This window comes from Camarhynchus parvulus, chromosome 5 (genome assembly GCF_901933205.1).
Source record: "Camarhynchus parvulus chromosome 5, STF_HiC, whole genome shotgun sequence".
NCBI classification, from domain to species: domain Eukaryota; kingdom Metazoa; phylum Chordata; class Aves; order Passeriformes; family Thraupidae; genus Camarhynchus; species Camarhynchus parvulus.
In genome coordinates, this window is record NC_044575.1 from 45,656,488 (window position 1) to 45,684,444 (window position 27,957).

Here is a 27,957-nt window from a genome sequence, read left to right on the forward strand (position 1 = left end):
AAAAAAACCTCTAAGCCATGAGGATTTTCTCCATAGTTCAACAGAGCTCACCTTCTAGGACTTAAGGACTGAAGCCTTTCGTATCTCTGCTGTAGAAGATTTTTGTCTCTATCAAGGAGCTTAATGAGGAACTCTGAAGTTCTTCAGTACCTCTGCTTGGTATTAGATTTCCCTCTTCAAACTCATAGCTTAGTGTACAAACAGAACTGATTTACAGCATGCAGAATAAATGGTCTTACTATGTTCTCTTTATTGCAATTTAGAAAGCTTCCTGAAAGAGAAATGTGTACATATTAAGTTCTCTGCAGTTAAAGAAGAAAAAAATGCATTAAAAAAGTTAAGAACTGCTCAGTTAGTATCTTCAGAGAATTGTGAGCAGCATGACTCCATTTATAATTTACAACACATAAGTCACATAATTTTTAAAAACTAACCATTTCCTTCTGCTTTGGCTCACCAAAAGGCAATTTTATTGTGAAGCAGCTATATATAATTAAACAGACATGACTACAAGACCAAGAGAGATTGCACAGAAGCCATCTGATTTCACTTTTCTTTATAATTGCTATATAGGAAAAAAAAAAGTAGCTGTTCCAGTCCAGTTTAAATGAAGATGTACATTTGAAGTATCTAACTGTAATATTCTCAGCTGAGGTAATTTGAGATTCTCATTACATTTATTACATAACACAGAATTTACTTTGGTAAATATGTGGCTGCTGTCTTTTTAGAAATCAAACTGCCAAACTGTCCATAATTGGGTAAAAAATTTAAAATTGAAATCCAATATGCTAGGTCAATGCAGTTACAAATTTGCTAAGTCTTCCATGAAACATTACTATACTGGAGAAAAGGGATTCAAACAGCTCTTAAAGTAAGTACAGCAAATAAAAAAACCTCTGCTAGGTTTCAAGACAATAAACGAAATTCACTATATGACCTCTATATAAATAAATGCAAAGATTTCTTGCATTATTTTGGTTGATTCTGTACAAGTTCACTAATTAGTTTCATTTAAATATAACTCTTAGAAAAATTTTATCCAGAACCTTAATGAAAATGAAGAAGGTTGACAGTTCTAATATAGAACTTGCACAACAGTTATCTTAACACTGACTTAACAAGGAGAGGCATATAAAAAGACATAGAAATGACACATTTTAAACTGAAGATGTTTTATCTCAGATTCACTATGAGGATGACTCATTCTTTACTATGCAACTTCATTCTTTACCTGTTAAACAAAGTGTACAAGTTATCACAGCAAAATTTACAGAATAATTGACTTTGGCCTTGGTTGTACAAAGACCTATTTACACATTTGAGATAAGCAAGCACCTTCCTCCCTTTTAATTCTATACATATGTGCAAGCTTTAAGTCTATATTTGCATCTACAAAATCTTGCAAGATAAAAATTCTCTCATACATACACCTTGGACCATTAGAGCAGTGTCTTTATATATATGTGAATGTATAATCTGCTAAATTACCCATTCTTCACATGGATGTGAAGCCTCACTTCCATAGTTAACTCCTTGGTGCTGATGGGTTGGACTGCTGAAAGCAGCTGTTAGTCTGGGGGGGGCACACCAAATCATTGTGCAAAGAGATTAATGTGCCTCAGATTGCCCCCAAATGCAATCAAACTTGGAAATAAGAGATACATGTCCAAAAGTACATTAAATAAAAAACATTAATTGGGTGGTTATTTTTTTTTACTTCTGGTTCTTGAACATAGATGGCAGATCACTTTAATGGACAAACAAATCTCAACACCAAAGAGTTAATGCTGTCTATGCATATCTGAAATAACCCAGTATACCTAAGGTTTAAAAATCCTTTAATTTGTCTTGTGACAATCTAGCAACAAGATAGATTTTTTTCTCACTTAAATATTTAACCCACACCCAAAATGAATGCCTGCTATACAGAAGGCAATTATTCATTCCACCATTAGAATTTCTGGAGCACTGGTAAGTTTGTAAGTACAAGAAAAGCAAAGTACAATTGCAATCAAATACATGACTTTTTACAGAAGGCCTCATTGTGGTAAATTATATACAACATAGTGTTCTCATTTTCCTTAAAGTGCTACCATCGTACTGATACAAGGTCATCTATTGTTTTAGGAGGTCTTTTAATACAGCACCAGCACTGGCATCAGGGGACACTGGCAGTGGTGTAAAAGTAGGCAATGCATCAGAAATAGGTTTCATAAGCAGATGTCCAGAACTACTAGCTGGTGTTATGAGAGGCACTGCTGCAGATCGAGGTGCTAAAAATGGATTTGCATTTGGTCTTCTACCCATTCCTGAGACTGGAGAATCTGGAATATAGAAAATCCCAAATTAACAGTGAAAACACTTTGTTAAAAAGCATTCCTAAATCTATCCAATTTTTCAGCATTTGTTCAGAGACACGTTTTAAAACTGCCTATTACGTCTGCAACGTGTAAGTCCTTGAAAATCTCCTAGCCATGGACTGTAGACACCTTCAAAGATTTTCATTGTCTCTGACTACTCTCATAGAACCATAGAATCCTTTAGGTTGGAGAAGACTCTTAAAATCAATTCCAACTGTGCCAAGTCCACCACCAAAACTCTGTAACAGCTCAAGCTACCCAAGAAAATGTGCACATCTGACAGGCACATGAACACCCTTTGCAGTTCACTTCACCTTTGCAATGCCAGACATGAAATTTCTGTCACACTGACTCCAGCACTGTGCAGAGGTGTAAGGGCACATGCACTACAATGCAGAGCACAGGAAGGTTTGCCAACACATGGCATAGCTTCCCCAGGGTCAGCCCCAAGAAAAACCCCATAAATAAACAGCACTTTGTAACATCCAACTACTTTAGGTGAATTGGAAGAGGGTTTTTTAGCATCTATCTCTGTACATACATATTATATGTAGGGGTTTAGTGTTCAGGGCTTTTTGTTTTAATTTTCTTTTGAGTTTACAGCTAAGTTCCAAACAAAACAAGCTTCTGCAAACCAGCAGGTCTATATTTAGGTGAAGTCTTAAACAATGTAAAAAAATTAAGATCAAACTGGACCAGCTAAGTTGAAGATTTGAATTTTAAATTATTTAAGACAAAAGTACATTAATTTAACACACATACTATAAGCCAAACTTTTCTCTGTCTTAGAAAAAGTCACCACTCCTGCACAGCTTACAGAGATTTCATACCAGGCCATACACTTAACTGATTTTATTTTGGTCCTCTCTGAGCAACCAGGTTCTATAGAGATGCTGCAAAGTTGTTTTACTTGCATTCTTCACTCACTTCAACACAAGCTGATCAACAGGGATTCTGAAAATCAGGACTGGGTTCACTGCTACACCATATGAAGTTGTCTGCACAGCAACTGTTTGGCTCTAACAGGTGCTGTTAAATCCTTCCTATATCAAAGAGAATTTGGTCCCTCTAATCTTCTGTATTGAGAGTTTAGAAAGTGAGGTATAGATGCAGTGGGAAGGGAGACAGGAGAAGAATAAAAGAAAAAGAAGAATAAAGAATACAGAGAAGAATAAAAAAAAAAAGACAAAAGTAGGACATGGCTGGGGAGAAGAAATCAAGTTCTTAATTTACAAGTGAGGAAGCACAGAAGCATTAAAATCCTCTTGAAAATTCCACCCTTAGTTATTTATGTTCTGTGTAAAGATTAGAATGTTACCTTGCATTTGACTGTTGGGTGGAGTACTGCTAGTTTTACCAGTTCCTACTGCTCCTAAAGGTTTCATGTGATGAACAGAGAGCTTGGGTGGGGGAAGGCTTGGGCGAGATTCAGTTTCAAGGAATTTCACGAACAGTTCTGAAAAAGACTATAAGAAGCTACTAGTTACTATATTTCACTGATGCTCTGGTAAAAAGCACTAAATCAAAAATACATATATACATAAAATAAAAAGCTGTCAACTGCCTGCAATCAATTTTTTACTTCTACTTAGTACTAAGCAGTCCTCAGTGAGTGACTATGAAATTTATTTTCAAAATACACTCTTTATTGTTGTCTCACTAAGAAGCATTTATATAAAATTGATAAACTCTAAAGATAACACACATATTTTGACCATTGTTCCATGACTGATTTAAGCCAGTTATTTCAAGAATTCTATGCTATTACTGACATTACAGTACCTCCTTAATCTTTACTCAACCAATCTCTCCTCCAGAAACACATAAAACCCAATCTTTTCTCTTAAAGCCCCTGTATGCTTTATTTCATAAAGAATCTCAAATAAAGGAAGCATGGAATGATTAAGGTGTCAGTAGCATGACAAGATAAAATTTGGCTTAATAAAGTCTGTCCTATTCACACAGAAGCATTAATTTTTCTCTTTTACTTCTACAGTTAATCAGACCACATCCTTTACTGGCCTATGCGCCTGCACTCTTTTAGGGAGAAAAAACCAATCCCTACACTTCAAGATTATTTACAGAGATCCATTCTCAACATTTCTAGCTCAACTGAGCAAAAAAACCAGTCAATTCAAAAACCCCAATCCCTCAGTGCTTGGTCCTTGAGTACATTATTTACTGGCCTGCAAAATGGAAAGTTCCATAGATAAACTGCTCCCGTGGATCATGCTATGAGATCTGTTATTTTAAACTATTTGAAAACTTAAAATATCACTTTTATATGCTGTACATAAGAGGCATTAGCTGCAGCAGCTGAAAAAGCTTTTCAATTTAAATTTAAAGGACATATGGGAACATAGTCATCAAAATACAATGTCATCATATTCTGTACTGTTGAGAATTGTGTAATTCCATACTCTCACATATACTTAACTTCCAGCATTCATAGTTTGCAAGATGAAGTCCATACTGTAAGAAGAGTGATGCCAGGAACCAGTGGAACAGTAATTGTCTTCTGTATTATAAGACAAGATTTATCACTGTGTAATTTTCAATGTCTAAATATTTCCTTAGTGCAGGAAAAAACCTTTTGCCAAAGCAGTCGCACAAAACAATTAAGGCAAGATACACCAGCACCAGTAAATGCAGCTCAATATACTGATGAACCAAACACGGGCATTAATATGCAACTTCCCCATTTTTCCACTCAAACCAAGAGAATGAATGATTAATTCTTACACTATTAAAAATGTTCTGATGAGTTGGTCTCAAAGGTGTACTAGGAACACTCTTTGACCCAGCTCCTCCACCAAGCCAGCCAGTCACCCATCTTGTAACTCCTCTTTGCTCTTCAGATAGTAACTAGAGAAGTATTTAAAGAAAACAAAGTTAGGAAACAACAAAAATAAAGCAGCACATAAATGAAAGTGAATAAATACAAGCTGCAGTGCCACATAATGTGTCACTCTTAGAGATAAATACAAATTTTTGTTGTCAAAACCATATTCTCCAACTCCCAAAAAGGTGGCAGTCTAAAAACTTGCCTCTTTATTTAAAAACATAAGCCTCACATTTTTCACAATAACTACTGGTACATATATAACAGGCTTACTTTTCTGTAACTGATATATTACAGGTACTCTACACAACAGCATAAAATCCTTTCCTTTCTGCATCAGCATCCCTCAGCAAAATGAAATCTACCCTATTAAAACAACATTATCAAAAGATGAAGATCGTCATATAAAAAACATTAAAAAGTACCATATAAAAAAAAAGGTAAGACAAAAGAAGAAAAAACACCCTTTCCCCAGAAAATGTGCAGGGACATTTAGTTCAGCAGCAAGTCATTCTATTTTCAGGTAAGGATACCGAAAAAAAAGAAAAGGAAAAAAAGGAAAAAGAGAAAAGAAAAAAAGAAAAGAAAAAAGGAAAAGAAGAAAAAAGAAAAAAGAAAAAAAAGAAAAGAAAGAAAAGAAAAAAAAGTGCCTTGTTTTCTGCACAGTATTACCTGATCAAGTTCCTCCTTTTTCAGTCCCAAGATACTTCCCATTAACCTTAACACTTCAAGACGTTTATTTTTTGGAGTATGAAAATGTCCAATAAAGAGATTTCTCATCAACAGTCTGCAGAATAAAAGAAGGTAAGTTATACAAGCTGCTATTGTGTAACAGCTAACACCATAATATTGATGCATTTATTCCTCATACACTTGCCTAATTTACAGTAACACAAATAAACACATCAAATACAAATAACTAAAGGGTACCTCACCAATTTCCTCCAAGTTATTACATTTCATAACCAGTGTGGATTTGGGCAGTATTAGCAATATTGTATGCAGTGAGGTGAAACTGAATGGTAACATAAGCAAATTTGGACGTACATACTACAGTCAGGGAAAATGCCTGTTCTAAGATCTTGATTCAGCAGAGCATTTAAAAAGAAAGCTCTGTGTAGTCCCAAACCAAGACATAATGAAGGGGGCAGAGGAGCCCATCTGCCTATCCCTGTTCCAGTTCTGCAGGGTAGAAAAGAAAAATAAAAAGCACCAAGGAAGAGATTTACATGACATCCAGGTGATGCAGACACATGAAAAGGCTTGCTGTTCACACCCTGAACATTATAAAATATGTTCATTAAGAACTCTTATCTCCACTTGCAGAGCTGATGCTACGGAAGTGCACTTCTGCTTAAGAAACACATCCGTGAGCCAAAGTCACATATCTATTGGTTTTACTAATCAAAATGACTATTTACAACCACCAAGCAATTGAAAAATGTCAAAATAATAGAAGTTTAATTACAAGGCAACATACAAAAGTACAGTCCTCTACTACACCAGCAACTGTGAGTGCCATTCGTACATTGAGAGGAATAAACCCAAAAACTTAGACCAAATCTTTCATTAAAGACTTACTTATCCACTTTTCCTTCTGTGCTGTTCATAAGGTTCATTAATTTATTTTGCATATCTTCTAACATTTCTCTTCTGATCTCACCTATAAATGTAATGTCACAAAAAAGAAAAAAACTTTGAAACATTGTTGCAAAATTGATCAGTAATAGATACCTTCATAAATATTGCTGTGGTGCTTTTAAATAAAAAACAAAACCATAAAATCAATGTGATTTTTTAAAAAAGGTGTCAACTTAGTAAGTCACTGCTATTTGAAACCACAAGCTGAAATTTCAGGAATGATACTCAAAGTTGAAGTACAGGACCACACATTAAATAAATCCATTGCAGTAGGTCTCATGAACTGCTCTTTTCTATCTAAATAACACAGAACTAGAAAGAAACTCTTCAGCAAGGTCTGTAGTCATGTGGTGGCAATCTTTTTCATAATGACCAAATTCCATGGTGGCATCAGGTCTTTTTGATCTCTGCCCATAACCTCCAATATTACCCAAACCCAGGTATTCTGTGTACCCGACCATCAAGTTGCTCCTTTGAAGCACCAAGGAGTTCTTCAGTTTCCTAGATGCATTAGTTGCTAGCAGAGCAACATCAGGAGCTTGTTGAGGGTCTGTTCTATTTGGACCCTTCCCACTCCTGTGACTGATGCAAGCCCTGGGAATAGCATGCTGAGACACACTAATGCACCATAGAAACAGTGTTGCGCTTCAAAATTCAGTATACTAGCAACAGAGGCAGACATATGCAAGATTACCCCTGCTTTTGGCAACAAAAACATGAATGGAAGAGATGAAATGTCACAGCTGCCATGAACCAAAAATAAGACTGAGAGAAAAATGGCAAACACTTCAGTCAGGCATCATGGCCTGCAAGCTGAATAAGTAGGCCATAATTCTAAGTCAATGAATGTGAGGTGGCCTAAGATCAGAAAAACAGCAAAAGTGTCATTTCTCACCAAACTGGGGTTCTGCAACATACTACCCCCCTGAAGTGTAATAAAAGTACAATTAAGCCTTATTCACACACAAAAACCTGACCAATATACTGTAAAATGGACTGTCCATGTGAAGACCAACTCTACCTTACAGATATAAGCAGATGGGATGAACTTTTTCTCCTGTCTCCCTACGAGGTGTAATGCTTACCTCCAAATCCTTTGGAAAAACTGCTGGTCAACTTAGTTTTTAACAGTTTTTGGGCTCATGTTAGTTAAAAATGCTTCATTAAAAAGCCACAAAAGATACACTTTTGTTTCATCTATCTCATAGTTAATTTCTAACATCTTTGTAAGAAAAATGACTTTATGAATTTTTACAATCTTCTTCAAATACTCTGTGGTTCACGCAAAGGGATTCTGCTCATTTCCACAACTTTCAATCTTCAATAAGTGCATGCCACAACTACGTTGATCTCAACTGAAATTAATTAATTAACCCCATGAGAATTCACACAGAGATTTCGTATGTATACAGATCAAAGAGCCAGGCTGTGAAATGGATGTAACCTAATACGCCCTGTTCTCCTGTACTCCACATCTTTATACAAACATTTTACTTCACAAATATGAATTTTAAGGTGTACAGAATAGAACAGTCTAATGTCATGCTGGGAAAATTCTTATTCAAGGAACACACAGAGTAAGCTCCTCATTCAAAGCAAGTAAAACTAAAGGAAAACATGTATTATACAACAATCTATTTTGCAACAACTACATCCATATGCATCAAATTCCATTCCAATAATGTGACTGCTCTTCAGCACTTCTCTCTCAACACACCACGGTGAGGCACAGGATAATTAATTCATGGTTTAAAAGTTTACATTTACTTAAAATTATGCTATTTTGTAAATATGGTTAAATAGGACACCAATACTTGAAGGAAAACATAGGCAATATGATTATAGAATGATTCAGCTGCAGGTGCATGCATAGGTGAGTTGTTATTTGCATGTCCATAGAACAGAAGGGAATAAAGAGAGTTATACTACCAATGCCACAAAAAGATAAACAAGCAGCATTTGAAAACAAAGTTCAATTAAATTTTACACTGTTGCTATTTCTCTACAAAGTAAAACAACTGTGAGCTGCTTTTTCAATTTTTATTAATTTCATTTATTCCTTTATGATGGATCTTAAAACAAAAGTATTAATAATTTAAACAAAATGAAAAGTGTTAATAATCTAAATGAAAATTTGTATCAAAGAGGATCAACTTTTCAGGACCACTACACAGCTATATCCTATCCACAGTGATTATGCAACTTTATCTTAAAAATATTTTTTAAATAGAACATTTCCCTCCAAAATAGAATCCTACAGCTGAAAAGTACTTAAACATGTACTTGGGGTGTATGAAAAGACTAAGTGACAAAAAGGTCCTGAGCCAAAACTCAGCATGGACTGCTGTAAACCAGACATTTACAGTGTCCAATAATTTGTTAACCATTTATGGCAATCCAGAAAACTGCATCTGGTACATCTTATACTTTTCCATTAAAATCACTTCTTCTGCCAAAAAATCCATGAAGAAATCCTTCAAAAGATTTGGCTAACAAAGCTGTGTCTGGGAATGTATTTGGCCAATATGCAATAAGACATTTTATGTTTTCTTGTATAAATAGAGAATACGAAGTGTTATTTTTTCTTTCTATAAAAGTCATTATTTACTCTACAACAACATTAAAGTGCTGTTTCCTTTATGCAGCAATTCCATTTCAATTTTTTTATCAAGTAAATTTCTTGCCAATACAACACTGCTTGATACTCAGTTTTCTCTCTGAGTTTAAACCTCTCCTGCTTTCTTAAGTAAGGTTTTAACAACAAAATAAACAGTAATGAAGAACTTCCCATTTAAGAGCAGTATTTGCCTATGCCAAAGTTAATTTCAATCCAGGATTTGTGAATTTTTGCTGTAAATGTCCATAGCGAGACATAGATATACAGATCAGTCAATTCAAAAACAGATCAGTAGTTGTACATTATGTAGCAGTTTGAAATTTAATTGAGCTTATAAAATTCATATGTGAACTCAGGAAGCACATCTATGATGCCCACTTGGATGCCAAATTGCATTTGGAGAGAACTAAATTTAAGTAAGCACACATTCAAATATGTAGCAGAAAAGCAATAGACTATTTTTTGTAGAGCTCTTGCTGGAATCTTGAAGGTTTTCAAATGAGATCTCACACCACCTATCTGTCATAAGCAAGAATGCTTCAAGAAAACACTTATTGCAAGAGTAAGACTTACTATAATTTAAAAAGGTATAGCAATAATTAGCTGCCTATGTTGAAAGCATGAGTTACCACTGCACCCAGCAGAGATGGCAGTCACATCTGTGCAAGAGCTGCTGCCTCTATGTCTCTTACCAACTGCACACCTTTACCTCATACTCTGTATCTATGTAGTACTCTGTATCTATGTTAAATATGGTAGCTGCTTTGGAAAATCTGACAACATTTGGCATTTCACCAACTTTTAAAAAAGACACTTACAGAGCTAAATCAAGTGTCTTGGTATTTACAGGGAAAAGCCCCCAAAACCCAAAAAAAACTTCTACAGGGCTTTCATTTGAGAAAGATCTCTAACAGAAGGTGAACATACTTTTTCACACTTGCTTTATAAACAAGGAAGTCCTCAGAATGCGGAACAGAATTAGTTCCTCATAGGATATGAATTTTTTAAAGTTTCTAGGAATACTACATTGTCTCCTCAGCTACTTGAAATATTTTAAGCAGAAATGAAAAAAATGTAGTTACCTTCTTTCTTAAGTTCTTCAATCTGCTCCTCTTTGATGTCAAGCTGCTCAGTAAGCCTGGATGCTGCATCCAGAGCAGCATTTGCCTCTTCTAAACTCTCCTAAATAGAGGGTAGGAAAGGGACAAAAAGAGAAGCAGGGAAATCACTATCACAACTACCCTAATACCCCACACATCAGACATAACAGATGAAGAGACTGCAATTACTTGTTCTTTCAAATAACTGGATTGTAAACACCCTCAGAAAATAGAGGGTCAGCAGAAAAATGCTATTTTGCTTGCTCAGTGAAGAATTACAATTTAGTTTCACAAGGTTCCATTTCATTATTCAGCCCACCTGCAGTGATACAACTTTTTCTTCTAGGTTTTCTGCTTTCTTCTTCCATTCTGCACTCTGTTTTTGGTGTCTCTCCAGCTCTGCTGAATACATAGCTTTTTCTTCTAAAGAATTAAAAATAAGAGACAAAACAAAACTATCTTAATTTACAACATGTAACTCTTCTTGGGATATGCAACTGCAAAACCTCAGCATTATCATATCTGGTTTTCTCGAGGTAGAGGTGGAATTCAAATTCCATAAATGTGATATTGATCAACAGTTTTCACAGAATTGGTTTTTTCAAGTTTTTTAATAGAGAATATATTCTGTAGTTCAGGCTATCAAAAAGGAAATGAGGTAACTAATACTTCAAAAGAACCAAAATATGGTAACTATTCAGCTACAAAATAATTGTTGCAATCTTTGCTACTTCTTGACAAACCTTACCCTGTTGGAACTGCTCTAGTACCATCTGCAGGTTGGCCAGAGACAGTGCATACTGCTTCACTTGGTCCTGGGAGATGGTCAGCTGCAGCATGGTTTCATCTCTCTGCTTGGAAACCAGGTTTAACTGCTCTTGCAAAGATTCAACTTGCAGACTAGCCTGATGGCTTAATGAAAACAAGATACAATACTTAAATAACAGAAGTTATTACAGTGAAAATAAAACCCCACCAAAAAAACATTGTACCAAAATTTTTGAGCTCAACTTGCAAAAATTATGGTATTTTCCCCCATTCCTCTTTAAAAATAAACAAACAAAACCAACCTAAAAAGAGATGTAAAAGAAGTCTTGCAACAAAATTTTGACAATCAAAGAAAAAAATTCTCATTAACTTCTTTTATTTAAAATGCATTAGAAAAAAATTCTAGTTTTTGTTATTATAACAGCATCTTTACAAAAAAAAGTAAAAAATCTGTATCTTCCTAGTTGTCAGTTTCAATTACTATGAATGAATAGGTCTTTCTAGCAGTTTTTACTTTTAACCCCAGTCTCCAAGAACTCAGTATATCTTCCTACTTACTAATGACTGAATGCTCCACTTAATTTCCCATTGTGCAAAAATATTCTAGCCTCCCAGATGCTGCTACTCATGAGAAATTCAGTGCATCTTGCTCTATATGTTTACACTATGAAGAAGGAAGTTCTCAGCAGTGTAAACTTTCCATGGTATCAGGCACAAAGTACAAATGTGTCTGTGTCTCTAAAGCAATTCACAAGGCATGACAGTCACAGACTGAACATTTGTGCATTGCAGAATATAAAATAAGACTCTTTCAAACTTTCACACACTGCTAAATTGATGGGTTAAGGATTTTTTTTCTAGTTCTAAGCCCCTTTGATGATGATGATGTAAGGTTTCAATAGTTGCAAAAGGAGAAATACATTAAATTCTTGACAGTAGCCAAGTAGATTTCCAATCACCCTCGTGATTCAGAGTAACAAAAGTTCCTATCTTTTGGCTTTTTCAAGTGCTTAGTATGTTACAGGATAGCAGCTCAGTATAATAGAGGCATCAGCATCAGTTTAGTTAACTGTGATATCTAAGACTACCTGGCATTCTCCACTGCAGTAGATGAGGATGCAAGTTTTTCTTCCAAAATCAAAACCTTTTTTCTTAGCTTGACCTCTCTGTCTTCTGCAGCTAAAGCCTCTCTGGTGTAGGAGTCTTCCATTTCCAAAAGGTGATTCCGCAGCCTCTCCAGTTCCTGATTTAGGCGCTGCTCCTTCTCATGCAAGTGCTGCACCTGTGTAGAACATACCTTCAGTTGCTTGGACTACCACTTCATATAAAAAAATTAAGTAAAAAATGTAACACATATCCATTGAAGCACACTGCGAGCGTATTAATTTTAAGTGCTTTTAACAAGTGAATGATACTAAAATAATAAAAAAAAATTACAGATGCAATTTCTTATTCTTTTTTCGTTTATTTCTTGCAACTATAAATTATTTGGTGGTACCTCACTCTGCAGGGCACTGGTCTCCATTTGCTTCTGTTTGAGTGCTACCATAACTTGGTCTCTCTCTTGCTGAAAAGTAACCGCCTTTTCCTGCATTGATTTAACTTCATTTAACAGCTGATTCAATTCTCCTGTCTTGCCCTGTTGAAGACATAAACAAATATTTCAAACATGGCCAATAATTTTACCTGAGGCATAGTCTTTGCCATGTAGAGTGTAAAGATACAACTGATCTAACGAGGAAAAGGGCAGGACGTCTATGGCCTTGCAACACAGAAAAATACCCAGGAAGCATATTATTTTGAACTTGCCTAGTTTGAAGAGATAATCATAAGTATGAACGTACATACCTGTTCTTTGTCTTTCAACAGCTTCTCAAAAGCAAGAGCTTTTTCCTTCATTGAGTGAGACTCAAACTCTTTCTCTTTCAGCATCATTGAAAATTGCATATTAGTCTCCTGAAGTGCACGAAATTCTGTTTCTTTCTCCCTGCACCTTGCAACTATTTTTTCATTTTCTTCTTTCAGTTTTCGAATATCCATTTCTAAAATTAAATTTCTTTCTTTTAGATTAGTTACAGCTTGCTTCAAAAGCTCATTTTCATTTTCTTTGTTACTAAGATTTTCACTCACGGAAAGTAACTGATCACTTTTAGATTTAATTAATATATCTTTTTCTCTTAGTGACTTCTGTAACACATCATGTTTTTCTTTCATCTGTCTCATCTCTGATTCAGTTCCTTCTTGACTCTTTCTTTCAATCTCTGATGCTGTAGCAACAGAATCAGATAATCGCTGATTGTTTTCCTGAAGAATCCTGATAGTCGAATCTTTTTCTTGTAACTTTTTTTTCAGTTGTTCCAACTCATTTTGAAGGAGTTTGGATTCCTCACTGAGTGCTTCAGGAGGACTGCATTGAACACCTGAAAGCTGTGAAACGGTGGCAGCTGTTGCCACAGATGGTGTTACCAAATCCAGTTTGCTCAGGAGAAGATCCTTAGTGTTATAAAGCTGTCCTATGCTGTGTTGAACTTGTGCTAATTCTTGACTAAAACTTTTCAGCTTTTTCTCATTCTGTTCATAACTCTGAATCAAGCCATTATAATCTACCTGCAGCCTTGAAGTACTATCACTTTCAACAGAAATTTGTGCTTGCAGCCTGTGCAACTCTTCTTGGAGGTGAGCAGACTCATGCTGCATGTTCTGGACCGTGGTTATTACTTGTTGTTTCCACTCTTCCATTTTCTTTACTTGCTGTTTCAGTTTATCACGTTCTTGCAGAAGTTCCTCAAACTGGTTACTGTTCACACCCCCTGCCCCATTATCAGCACCTGTACTGGATGTCTGCAAGACAGTCAGTAAGGTTTGGCATTTTTGACTTAGGGCATCTATTTCAATGTCTTTTTCTCGAATGATACGAGATAGATTCTGAATAGTTTCTCTAGACATGTCTTGACTGCTGTTTTCAGATCTATTAGATAACCTTCGGTTCTCCTCTTGCAACCTCACCAAAGCTGCTTCTTTAGCAGCGACCATGTCCATGATATTACGATATTCTGTTTTTAACTGACTGTTCTCCCTTGTCTTTTCACTTAGAACTGCTAGTACTTGTTCTCTTTCCAGAACATAAGCTTGCAGCTGCTGCTGAAGGGAAAGAACATCTTGCCTGTAGGAAGCTGAGGAAACTCTAGCATTAAGAGCTTGTATTTCTAAATCTTTCTCTTGAATGATCCGAGTAAGTTTACCAACTTCATCCTTAGAGAGCTGATCAATTTGCTGACTTAGAGAAACATTCTTTTCATTTAACAGCTTAATCTCCATCTCCCTTTCCTTGATACCTTTGACCAGTCTTTCAATTTCAGCTTTAGATAAGTCATGTTTTTCATTTCCATTTTCTCCATTAAGAGTCTGAACCTTGGTTTCCTGAAAAAGATCAGAAGCATCAGTCTGAATAATCTGCCTCTCTTTGTGCAACTGAGTTTTAATTTGTTCAATTGTTTTCTGCAAATTTTTGATTTCCTCATCTTTTTCTAAAAATAGTCTTTCATGTGTGACATTCATTTGCTGACACTGCAGCTTGGACTCATCTATTTCCTTTCGCTGCTCCTGCAGCGACTGCTGAAGTTTCACTGTTGCTTGATTCTGATCTTCTATTGTTTTTTTGTGAACTTTTATTTCTTCTTCAAGATTATTCTTTATCACTTTTAACTGTGTTACCTCACTTTCAAGTTCAATAATAATATCTAAAGTTTTAGGCTCAACCACAGGTGTAGATCTACTTTGCTGATCCTTAAGCCGTTCAATTTCTTCTTTCAAATGATTATTTTCTTCCTTCATGACTGCAAGACTTCTGTCTTTTTCCTCCAAGTTCTGTTTTAAGACATCCTGCTTTTTTGAAACTTTCATATATTCCTCAAGTTCCTGCTTCGCCTGTAAGGCTTGATTTTTGTATTTTTCAATGAATTCCTCTTTCTCTTTTATAAGATCCGTCAACTGCTTTTGTCCTCCTAAGCTAGTAGTCAACATGTCCTTTGTTTCTTGATGGTCAAGTTCCATCTGCTCAATGGTCTTTTTAAGCTCAGCAAGTTTAAAGTCTTTCTCTTGATGAAGCTTCACCAGGCGCTCATGTTCGAGCTGCAGGGCACTGGTATCCATACTACGCGCCTTTGATAACTCCTCAATAGTTTGCTCATAATTACGTGCTTGTTCCAAAAGCCTCTTCTCTGTCTCGTTTAATTCACTCTCTAACTGCCTTTTCTCCATTTTCAAAGCCTCCACAAGAGTGTCTTTTTCCAAATGAACTTTCTTTTTCTCAGAAATGGCATCACTTAACTCCTGTTTTAGTTCTTCAATGGCTGCCATCAGCTTTCCATTTTCTATTCTGAGATTAGACAGAGATTTCTGGAGATCTTCATTTATTTGTTTGTTTTCTGAAACATCATTCTGTAGTTTTGCAATTTCTACTTCTCTTTCTTTCAGAATCAGATCTTGACAAGTGTAGTTAGATTCCTCATGACTTCTTTCTGTTAACTTGCTCAAGGATACATGAAGTTCCTCCTCTCTTTCTTTTAGTCTCTGCTGCAACTCTCCAATTTCTTTTTTACTATGCGAGTTATACTCCTGGGCTTTCCTTAATTGTTCCTGAAGATCTTTAATATTGTCTTGTAGCTGCTGCTTAGTTATATGCAAATCATTAAGTGCATATGAACAGTGGCTTAGTTTTTCTTTCTGACTATCTAACTCTTTAATAGTGTTCAACTTCTCAGTTTCCAATTCTGATACCTTCTTTCTTTCACAATCTATGTCAAGTTTCAGCTGTTTGATGATACTATCAGTTTCTGTGTGTTTCTTCGACAGCTGCTCTTTCAGTGTAATCATATGCTGGAAATGAACACAAAACAGAATTCATTAGGGTAGCAAAAGCAGCTGAACTATGCATTTCATTCACTTCTATCCTCTAAACAATAAAAAAAAGTTGAGAGGAAAAAAATGTTTCTTAGTCACCAACATAAGTTGGCAAGTAGGATCAACTAGTCAATGCTAAATTAATTAAAACCAAATATCAAATAAGAACACATTACATTTCACTACCAAAAAAAAAAAAAAAGAACACCACCTCTAAAAGAACCTTAACTACCTAAATGAAGAAATAAAAAAAAGACCTTCTTAAAAACAAAGAACTGTCAGAATTTGTCAAGACATTTGGAATTCAGCAAACATCCATTGCTAAAAAAAAGAGTGGCATTACATTTAAGTTATCTGTATATTCTATTTTCAACTTTTTGTTTCAACTTTGGATTCATTTCATAAGTGACTCACTGGTGAATCAATAAAATTGAAAACACATGGCTTGCAGCTCAAATTACTGGTCAAATATACTGGAACTCTGACAAAGAGGTATAATTTAATTCTGATTAAATATAATTGGTGACTTTTTTATTTCACGAATGCTCATATTATAAAGAACTTGCAATAAAGTTACTTAAATCTTCTAAATAATTAAAAATTATAAAGGAAAAAGTTTCAAAAATCATTGTAATGCACACTAAGACAGATCAGACTATTACCAGGATAAATTTCATCAGAAATGTTGCAATGAAAAATCAGGGACTATTTAACTGGACTTCATGAAGTAACATCTCTTATGGATAGCTGACACGCTATATTTCTTCTCTGTCTATAACAAATGGGTTTTACTTGCACTTCTGAATTTCACATTGACATGGTAGATATAGAGAAATACTGGCCTCAAGTAGTTGTTTTTAGGCCTCAAAAGATAACTTATATTTCCCTGCTATCTATGTTCAAAGATCAACTTAAAAGACAAACACACATACACAGAATTCAAAACATTTATTCAGTAGTTCAGTAATTAGTTGTAGTATTTATTACCTGAGTAGCTTCTTGATTCTGCTTGTCTAGTTCTTCCAATTCTGCTATTAATGTTTCTCTTTCAGCAACACTTTCATCTAATTCATGTTCTTTCCTTTTCAAATCTTGTCTTAACTGATTTATTTCTGAATTGTGATCCTCTGTATTCGAAGAAAGAATATTCTCATGTTTATGTTGTGCACTTGTCAGTTCCTTCTCAAGTCCCTCAAAATAAAAAAAAATTGTAAATATCAGACTTTATCTTGCTGAAATTACATTAGAATCTCTAAGTCTGCATAAATACTACCCCAGTTAAATTTTTTTTGCTGGGAAGTATTTCTACCATTCATACATACACATTTATTTCTTCATCACTTGGTTTAAGAGTGTATAAACTTCTGCACAAAAAGCCAGGGTATGGTAAGAAGTTATATCCACCTCTAAGGTATGGATTGACAGCTGGGATAAACTATTATAACTGCAAGAGCCACCCTAAACACAGCAGGCTGCATGGTGGGACGGAAGTTTTAATCAAGGGCATCTAAACATCATTATGAACAATGCTATGGGAACTCCTGAATGCATGCAAAACACAGAAAAACTCAGTTGAAAAATACTACTGGATACAAAGTAAAATAAACCAAATCTCTCAAGAGTTCATAAAGGACCAAGACAACAACACCAAGAACTAAAGGTGTGATATGTTCCACTGCCTCACTTCATCAGTAAGATGGAATGCAGTATTATTATGAGTACTACACAGAAGGGAAATATTTCACAACTGGTAAGTACCAAAACTGAAACATGCTAAAGCAGAAGTGAAAAATGACATATTTTACAGAATGCACTATTAGTACTTTGAAAATGTATGTTACAGCTTTCTAGGCAATAATGAGATGGGTAGAACTTGAATGGTTTTCCTAATAGAACACACTGTGGAGTTTCATAAGCAAAAATATATTGCTTCTATAAATTCCACATATAATTACAGAATTAGACTACAATTATTTCCTTTTATATTACATTACTATTTATGTAGAAATGCAAATGTTGGAAAAAAAAGGAAAAACCAATTTAGAAATTGCTTTACCTGATTTAAACTGGAAAGTCTTGCTATTTCATTTTCTGCTTCTATAAAGGAAAATGAAATCAAATAGATAATTTACTACTTTTCAAACAACAATAAAACAAAACCATTCTCCCACCATGTCCAAATAGAACTCTGCTGCTCCAAAGGGAATAGTTTCACAGCATTTTGTGATGACAAGCATCAGTGCCATAAAAGCCTCAAACATACCATCAGTCACCACCTCAAAGCAGAGTATTACTTTCACAACTCATCCCACATCAGGAGGACTTTGGCACTAGAGTTCATCAGTTATGAAATATTAAAGTATTTTCTACCTACAGATATGTTTCTTAAACAGGTATGTTACTGTTTCCCTAAGGAGAAGATCTTAGCAACTGACTACCTTTATACACACACAAAAATGTACTCTTTGAATTTAAACAAACAACCTCTATTGAGGCTTACTTACTTTTAAAGGAAAAAACCCCTACCAAACAGTTGGCAGACATGATTACTTCCCTAATCAGAAGCCCCTAAGACAACCACACTAGTCCTAACAGGATTCTCTTTTCTGCTTCACCTTACTTCAATGGACAATGCTTTTCTAAAACAGCAATACTTTAAAAGTACACATACTCATATTCAGTTTTAAATTCAAAACTCAAATAAATTTTGAGTTTTAGAAGTGAAAATATACTAAAAATAAAAAATAGTAATAAAACATCCTATTCTTAGTACCTAACAATGCTTGCTGTAGGCTGACAACATCTTGTGGTAGTGACGTCTTTGACTGGAGCTGCCTCTGTTCTTTCAGGAGAGCATCTTGTTCTGCCACAGACCTTTGAAGTGCATCAAAGTCAGATTTAAGCTTTTCATAATCTTGTGCTATTTGGATTTTTTCTAGCTTGTCAAATTCTTGCTCTTTCAGAAGATTTTTGTTTTCTGCTTTGGCAGAAGATAATTTGTGATTTAATTTTCTTATTTCTTCCTCTAGGTCCTTTACAACCTGCAACTCTTCCACCTGTCCTCCATCTGGACTCTGAGCTTTTTTTTTCTGTTCAGGAATTTTAGGGTCATCCACGGCATCAGTGCTCACACCATCTAAAAGACAAAAGAGATTATTTGCAATATTAATCATAACCATCACTCTAGATCTTTTACTTCTCTTCTTTCACCTCTTCTTCAGACAGAGGGAGATAGAATAAAACAAAGACAGGTCATCATTAACAGAAAGCTTGGTTAAATAGGTTTAACATTTGAAGCTGTGCTATACATATTACTGGTATGGACAGTAATATCCTGGTAGGACAAGGAGCTTTTTGAATACTTTCACATGCATGGCTCAAAATAATTTTAAATATAAGTGTTGCAAGACGCTTTGTTTGCAATTTAATTAGAATATACTTGATCCCCACCTGTCTTGGTGAGGAGATGACAGTCTAATTTATCAGGATTTGGAATCTCTCAATTTTCTAAGAATAATTTATCAAATCCCATCTAATTCAGATTGATGCAAATCCACTTATAATTTAATTAATTACATTTCAAAGGTTTGCCAAATACTTGTTACAGAGAAAAATTTGCTCCAAATAATTTGCTAAATGATACACAAAGGTATTCAACTAAGAAAAACATTTTCCAGAATTAACCTTTTTACAGATCCATCATACTCTCATACTATACTGACATTCATGTTTCTGTAAAATCTTCTATAATTCCACATAAGTTAGAGAGTACAAAAAGACATCATCAGAAGAGTACAGGAAAAAAAAAAGTTAAATGAAAGCACACTACTTGTGAATTCACTTCTGTGTCAGCTCCAACACTTGAGCCTGCCCTAGTCCCTATTATGTGGTCAGACAGAATGACCAAAATAAAAATATAAAATATTCTAGTTCTTCAAAAGCCACTAGCAGTATTCATTTGGCACATAAGTGGTGATGCAAAAGATAAGGGACTTCTGCCTTCAACTTCCTTAAATCAGTCCTGCTGGTGTATATATGTGAAGTGAAAAAACATCTTACATCTTAAGAAGCATCTGATTTTAAGGAATAAATTCCCATCAGTACTACCTTTAAAGTTAGAGAAGCTGTAAAAAAAATTTCCCTTCTTTCCAAGAAGGGAATAGATCTCCTGTTCCAAAAGGAGAGTATATACTCTCTAAAAGTCCAAGTTTTACCAGGTAAATACAGAGGTTTACAGGTAAAGCTTATGTATTTGTGCAGAGAAGCCTCTTGAGGAAACCTAACTGGCATTACTATATTTAAGGAGGATAAAATACTTACAAGGCAACAAAAAGTTATTTGTGGGAACTACTGAGCTTCTACATTGTAGTTATGCCACACATTAAGGTGTGGCCCTTATGGCAATCGTAGAATCACAGCACACTTTGGGTTGGAAGGGCCTTTAGAACATCTGGTTTCAACACCTGCATCATCATGGGCAGGGATGCCACCCACTAGATCAGGTTGCTCAAGGTCCTATCCAATCTGGCCATGAACATTTCCAGAAAAGGGGCATCCACACTTTTTCTAGGCAACTTGTTCCAGCATCTCACCACCCAATCTTTGAGCTTTTGTCAAGTAACCCAACTGGCACATAGTACTTCCCAAAAAAGTTATTTTTTGTCCTGTTACTTTGTTATCTTCAATTCAGTATGTCTTATCCCTACCTACATTTAGTTTAAGTTAAAAAACCAACCCAGAAAGTGCAAAATTCGGAGCACAACAATTGGTATGTATGCAAAATGACCCTCCAGACTGACAAATGCCACAGATGAAATGCTATCATTCCAGTGCTCAAGCCAACCAGAATGAATAAAAGATATGGGACACGTGTCTTAAATATGAAGCTGAACTGAAATTGAAATTTAAATTCAAAACATCATGTATTTGATATATATTGTACTGCTACATGCATATTCAGCATTTTAACCCAAATTCACTCCACATAAAATAAAAGAGGATGCATATGGTAACAGAGACCTTGCTGTAACCGATTCTCAAGTTCTTCAATTCGCTCCTCATATTCACGCAGCTCTTCTCGGTGTCGACGACTTAACTCTACTAATTTCTGTCTGTGGGCATCCTGCAGTACTGACAGCTCATGCTGATGTTCATCTATTTCTTGACTTAAATTCTGTTTGAGCTCCTAAAAATATCATTAGAGAAACAAAACGGCAAAATAAAGCACAGTGTCTTTTTATGTCAGAAATAATACAATACAAAAGAAAGAAGTTTCCCCCAGTCTAATTCAAGGATTTATTGAAGGATTTCTCACAGAAGTCAGGTGTTTTGATCTTTGTTGATTGGGATTTTTTAAACAGGTGGAAAGAAATTCCTTTTAAAAATATGTTTACACAAATAGTATGCTCTCCACAAGAGCAAATACTAAACCAATGTAAATCAATTACAAGTCTTACACACAAAGTGGATACACTAGAATGCATTTTTAGTAACTTTCTAGGATGACATGTAAAATCCATATTTTGCACCTTCAACAAAAAAAGGCAATGTGTTTCTGAGAAGGCAGAAATTATTCTGTGTATCTAAAATACACTCTCATAACTCATCAACAGCTTCACAAAGTGATTTGCCCTTGTAAGTACTAATGTCACTGTTTCAACCTAACATACTGTAATAATCAAATCATACAAACACCTTTTCTCAGAGTAATTGTTTTAAAATATTGTACTGCTGACTGAAGGGTTGCTATGCTACTACATGCCCCCATGCATTTTTAATAACGTTATAATAGTGTTAGTTAAAATATTTACAAGTCATGTGCAAAACCATACACCATTTACACCACATACAAAACCATGAAGAGTACAGCACAAGAAGATTAGTTTGTCATCTTACCTTAACAACATTTTGTAGTTTGCATATTTCACTTTGTTCAGCATCATTTGTGCCTTGCACTTTGGAAGACTAAAAAAACCCAAACCATATATCCATATGAAAAATGTGATAAATACATGTATTTATCAAAGTGGTTCCTCTATTGATACTCAAAAGTAGAAAACAACAAAGCTAACATGCAGCAAAATAAAAATCCATTGTAATTCTGATTTAAAAAAAAATACATTTTAATGGAAACATTTTAATTTTTTATGGATTTTTATTATTACATTACTAGATATAATGGGTAAAAATTTGGAGTGGAGGTGTTATTGCTCATAGTAAGACAACAGGGTTGCTTAGTTTTGAGTATTTTCACATGGGAGAAGTATACCTCTAAAATCAGGCTATACCTGAAAAATGGTAACTCACATCAGCAGCAGCTAGAAAGATTATATCCATTTTTGTCTCAACAGACCATGAATTATAACTGACATATCAAGGACTGGGAGAAGAGAAAGTATAAAAGCATGCAACTATCCAGTCATTACTTTGAACAGTACTGTGCTATCAATAAATGTCAGTAACACACCCAAGGGGAAGGGAAGTATTTTTTTGAAAGACTGAACAGAAATGAAACCCTGAAGTAGCATTCTAAGTGAATGTTCACGAAATCCTTTACCTAACTTGACAAATCATGCATAAAAGCATTGCAAAAAAGCATTTGGAAGTTAGTCACTGAATATGTCCTTAGTGATGTGAGAGCACAAAAGGTTTCATCTTTTCCATCACAACATGTTGCTTCTAGAAATTTTTCAGCACGAACTTTCAAAAATCCACCAAATACAATGAAAACATTAATTTGGAGGGGAGAGGGAAGGGCAGGGTAGAACAGAAACCACTCACCACTGCAATCTGTTTCCAGTGGTCAACCTCCGATTCAAGCCTGGAAACTTCATTGGATAATCTGTTTATTTCTTGTTGTGACCAGATTATATCTCCAAAATCCATGTCATCTCCTTCAAAACCTGAGGAATGTCTGACCTCTGCAACATAGGAGGCCGATGCAGTGGCTGCTGGCAAAACACCAGCTCCCAGCTGAGCAGTCTGAGCAGCTGTCTGTACTTTCTGCAGTTGTTCCTGTAGTGCATTCTGTCTGGCTTTTAGATGGCTGATTTCCACCTGGATATACAAAATAAAATACATTGTTTGAATAAGAAGAATATCAAAATACACTCTACTTTACCCTTTGTGGCCTTATGAAATGTGAACCAAACAACACCCCCAGCACAAATAACTGATCACTTTCACTAAAAAATATGAAAAAAATTCCAAACATTCTCACAATGGAGAAAAAAACCCACCTTGAGCTCAAGTGTTATAAAGTACCTCAGACAAAAACATGGGGTTTTTAGCAGCAAAGGTACACAAGCAGTACAGCAATATCCAGGCTAACCACTTATACAAAAATAATTAAATATAAAAGAGGGTATTCAGATATGAAAGTTAAGCAATATATGATGATTTTCTAGTTATTTTTATTACAATTGATTTCTTTTATGCTTAACAACTCCATGTAGTGAAAATTTACTTACTTACAATAAAGTGAAATTAGCTGCATGTAATTTTCTTGTAACAGCTCTGTTATTGTATTTAACAAGCAGAATTTCATACATCTCATAGTTCTGCTTCCTCTAGTTCCCACATGAATTTGTGAACAAATCAGAAATGAAACTCCTTTTTGTGTATATCTCAGCACACTGGCAACTTTCTTCATTTAGGTCTATGAAATCTCATACAATAGCCTATAAAGGTGATGCTTCCATCACAAAGGGACATTTTATGAATTTTGAAAGCTAGTTCTGTTCTCTTTAATTGTATATTGTTAAGATAAATAATGATACCTAAAGACCAAATAATTGTTTCAAACGGGAATTTGTTCCTGTTGCCTTCTTTTAAAGTAACTGAATCAGCAATACAAAGCAGTAGAGTGTCTGTTCTCAGAGTGATCCCAGAAACAACAGAAATTCTGACGGTTGCCCGACATTCCCAGAGCATTTTCTCTTGTCTCAACTGTCTCCTGGCAGCTTGGCTTACATTACATGATTTGATGAAATAGGTATTAGTCTACATTAACAAACCAAGAAGCCATAGCTGTGACCAGTATTTCCCCTTGAAGAGAACAGACACTAGAACAAAGGCACTAAACAGCACAACAGGTAAGTTTATTGGACACACAGAAATTTTACTCTGTGTCTTACCTCTTTCTGTTGAAGCTGACTGCGGTACTCGATAGACAACTGCTTTATTTGCAGCTCTGCTGCTTCATGCTTTTCCTCTAAGTCACTACAGACTTTTTTCAGTCTATCATTCTAGCACAAATGAGAAATGAATGTTGGTAAACTCAGAACAGTCCTTAAAGAATCAGAAAAGCACAAAACTACTGGACAGTAAAGTTAAATTGTACAGATGTCTCATGTTACTTCATTCAAACACACAGTAACAGCAATGTGTGGGCCCCAAATCATGGTCACGTCCAAGCTTTCCAATTTTATATGACATGGACTCCAGCTCACTTTCAGAAAAAAGGGCTGCCATGACCAGAGATAAATGCCAAGAATTAAATAAGTCAGGGCTGAATCACATCATAGCAAGATCCACAGGTAGAATTTAAGAACTGCCACAAAGCACAAACTGGAGCTAATATCCAGTGTTTTCTCGCTGACCTCAGGCAAGAGCAGATGGCAAGAAACTAGAAAGAGGACAAGCAGGAACAGTTATATCCCCAAAATAGTATCTTAACTTCACAATCCTGTTGAGGCCTGAAGGCATACATGAAAGTTGTTTATTTAGAGACATAAAGAAAGTCACAAGACCAACAAGTCCTATTCAAGAGCACAGAAAGTCACTTTCCATGAGGGTACATGAGATTTTGAAGTGGTTTTGGAGAGGCACAAGCAGCCTACGCGAGAATGACCAAACAGCAGGACAACAGAGAGAGAACAGCACCAGGGAAAATGCCCACTTTTGTCAGAGCCAAGCCTACTGCTGCAGTCCTGACAGGGCAGGAACAGTCACAGTTAGCAAAAGATGAAAACTTGTAGCACATGCATACACCAATAAACATGTCTGCCCCTAAATAAAATGTGTGTTCCTAACTGTGATGGCAGTTTGGCACAAAACCAGAGTCACATTCTAACACCACTGTCACCCTTGTTTCTGGATTTACCCAGGATATTTCAGTGCAATATTTCAACTTCATACAAAACAAATCATAATCATTGCATTTAATTACAAAATAATGATCTAAAATTTCTTACTTCAAGCTTTTGTGCTGCATTAATACTTTCTATTTCTCTGAGTCTAGAATTGGACACATGGAGTTCTGTTGCTGCATCTGAAAGAAAGTGAAAATTTTCATTTTAATTACAATCCTTTCAATCTGTTAAGACCAGTTATTAATACATATCTTACTTCAGACTACTTTTACGTTCATCCCTAGGTAAATATCAAAAGCTGTTTTTATCAGAACACTGTAAGAATTCTTTTTCAGACAGTCTTCCTGCATCTAATTTAGTTCGCTCATATTTAGGCTTTAAATCAAATCAAAACCCTAACAGATTAGTATAGATTTAAACTTTAAAGTAAGGGAGATAAAAATGTTTTATTGACTATTTTGTGTCCCTGAATCTGTTTCTCATTTCAGACTTGTTCCTGACCTAAGAGCTGTGTTTCTCCGTAATGCCATGCTAAGTTTCAAAACAAGTATTAATTCCATTAAATACACGTAACAGTGACTGAATTTTCAGAAAAAACCCAAACCACCCACACCCAACAAAACATCAACCCCATAAGACTCATTGTCTCTAAAAAGGGGATACATCTGCTATCCCAGCTTATTCAATAGAAAAAGCATGTAATTCCAGATACATTTTAATGATCAATCTTCCTTAAATTGACTATGTTTACTTCTCCTATGTCCTACCTTTAATGGACAGAAACTCCAAATTTCCTTTTAGCAATGAGAAATCATCCTGAATTGACTATAAAGCAACCTTGACAATACTTCAAAATTGGAAATTAGTAAAATTTCCAAGTAAATACTATATTTCATAATTTCCCATGTGCTGTTTAAAACAAAGACAGCTCAAGCACTGCAGAGGAAACAATCTACACATGAAAACTGCAAAATGGAAGATGTGCAAGTTCATAATCCACAAACAACTGATGGGAGTCAAAACACTGAATGTAAGGGATAATATTAAAACCTAGCAAATTTTAACCAATTAGGAAATTAAAAAACCCCAGACTGTAAGGAACTACTTGAAAAGTGTTGTAAAGGCCACATATTATTTAAAAGTTTTTACAGAAGAGTACTTGGAAGGCACTAGATTTTTTACACCCTGGAGTCTAGTCACCCATATGAATGTACTACCCTGAAATTTTTAGGAGACTGAAGTTGTCCACAGCAGTATCCAGCAGTGAAGCACACCTGCAAGGAACTACTAAACATCAGTACATCTCTCTTGCACAAAGTCATGCACCAATGTGAGTTCACAATCTATCCTTCAAAAAAGCAAAACAAATACCCTACATGACTGCACAGCTCAGGAAAATAAAATATTCTTTCACAATGCTTCATAGTTGAGAGATTGTAAACTAAGTAGAATTGCTTAATTCCACATTTAAAATGACTATGCAGAAGTCTTAGCTGTTCTTTGTAGTTTCTATTCTTAACACTGTTTTGAGAAAGCTAACTTTTAAAATAATTTATAGTTACACAATGGTAATACTAGCGATATTAATCTATTGATACTTATTACCACATTATACAACAGCTTAACTAAAGTTTTTTTCAAAAAAACCAAAAGTCATTACAAAAAATAGGAAGAAAATATTACATTCCAGAACAGATTTACTATTGGTTTATAGAATATCTCACTCTGATGTCTCTGAGAGTTTTTTTGTGTTTTTATTTTTTTTTTCTCTAAATTTCTGTTTTAAAGATAAATCACTCCAGCCTCTAATCCTTATACAGCAAGGGCCATGTTCTCCTACTTAGCTGTAGGGGAATTGTAGAACCCGACAGGTTTCTCTGGGCACAACTGAAATATAAACAAAACACTGACAAACACTGAACCTTTGCCTCTGTGACACGTCAGACTTAGATCACACCAGTGGCAAAACAACCTCTGTACTACAACTCTGCAGTTTTATGGAACCGGTGTAAAAGCAGCTAATTAACTGAGAGTTTATCTAAACTAAGCAAACAGGAAGGAAATAGAGTGTTGTTTGAGTGCTGTCATTCCGGAGCAACATAACACTTCACGGAATTCAGAAACCTCTCAATAATAACCCTAAACCAGATTAACATCTGCTATTAGAGCCTGGGACTATATTTGTGTATTCTCTAGATCCTGAGATCACAAGAGCGGAGTAAAAACAAAAACAAAGGCAGCAAAGGCAGCAGCATTCGCGAAAGGCACCAAGCCGCGACCGGCTCCCTCCGGGCCGGTGCGGGCAGCGCAGGCCCCGCCGCGGTCGGTCCGGAGAGGACCGGCGGCCGGAGGAGGAGGAGGAGGAGGAGGAGGAGGAAGAGCTCCCTCACGGAACCAGGCCCATCCCGAGCCCCCCTTACCGCCCACTTCCTCCGCGCCTTCCAGAAGGATGTCCTTGGTGAAGCTGGAGATCTGCCCGGTGAGCGAGGACAGGCTGTCGCCCACCTGCCCCAGGGACTGGCCCAGCCCCGAGCCCAGCCCACCCAGCCACGACGCCATCGCGGCTCGGAGGGCTCCGGGCCTCGCTCGGCCCTGCCGGGCGGCCCCTACAGCCGCTGCCCGCGGGCCAAGG

General features: G+C 35.8%; 1 protein-coding gene across 2 annotated transcripts; it reads right to left on the bottom strand.

Annotated features, from left to right (window-relative positions):
- Positions 1-230: 230 nt before the first annotated feature.
- Positions 231-27,907, bottom strand: TRIP11 (thyroid hormone receptor interactor 11). 2 transcript variants are annotated; one of them, XM_030949267.1, is made up of 20 exons: positions 27,746-27,884; positions 25,428-25,504; positions 24,369-24,479; positions 23,014-23,289; positions 22,129-22,197; positions 21,253-21,418; positions 19,007-19,369; positions 18,290-18,330; positions 17,221-17,424; positions 13,180-16,209; positions 12,830-12,970; positions 12,420-12,613; positions 11,312-11,475; positions 10,883-10,986; positions 10,546-10,645; positions 6,787-6,868; positions 5,878-5,992; positions 5,106-5,228; positions 3,682-3,829; positions 231-2,327 (listed from the first exon to the last, which is right to left on the bottom strand). In XM_030949267.1, the coding sequence occupies exons 1-20, from the start codon at positions 27,882-27,884 to the stop codon at positions 2,119-2,121; spliced, it is 5,856 nt and encodes a 1,951-aa protein (XP_030805127.1). In that variant the 3' UTR covers positions 231-2,118. The 2 variants fall into 2 exon arrangements, with proteins under 2 accessions (XP_030805127.1, XP_030805128.1); XM_030949268.1 differs by lacking the exon at positions 22,129-22,197 and having other exon boundaries at positions 2,119-2,327; positions 27,746-27,907.
- Positions 27,908-27,957: the final 50 nt, after the last annotated feature.

Bases quoted from the DNA above. Each gene is read 5' to 3' on its own strand.
- TRIP11 (XM_030949267.1), bottom strand. From the start codon at position 27,884: ATGGCGTCGTGGCTGGGTGGGCTGGGCTCGGGGCTGGGCCAGTCCCTG. The intron at 19,370-21,252 runs GTCTCTGTTACC...TTTGTCTTTTAG, and splicing joins TGAGAATCGGTTACAGCAAG to ATGGTGTGAGCACTGATGCC. The intron at 2,328-3,681 runs GTAACATTCTAA...TCTATATTCCAG, and splicing joins ACCCAACAGTCAAATGCAAG to ATTCTCCAGTCTCAGGAATG.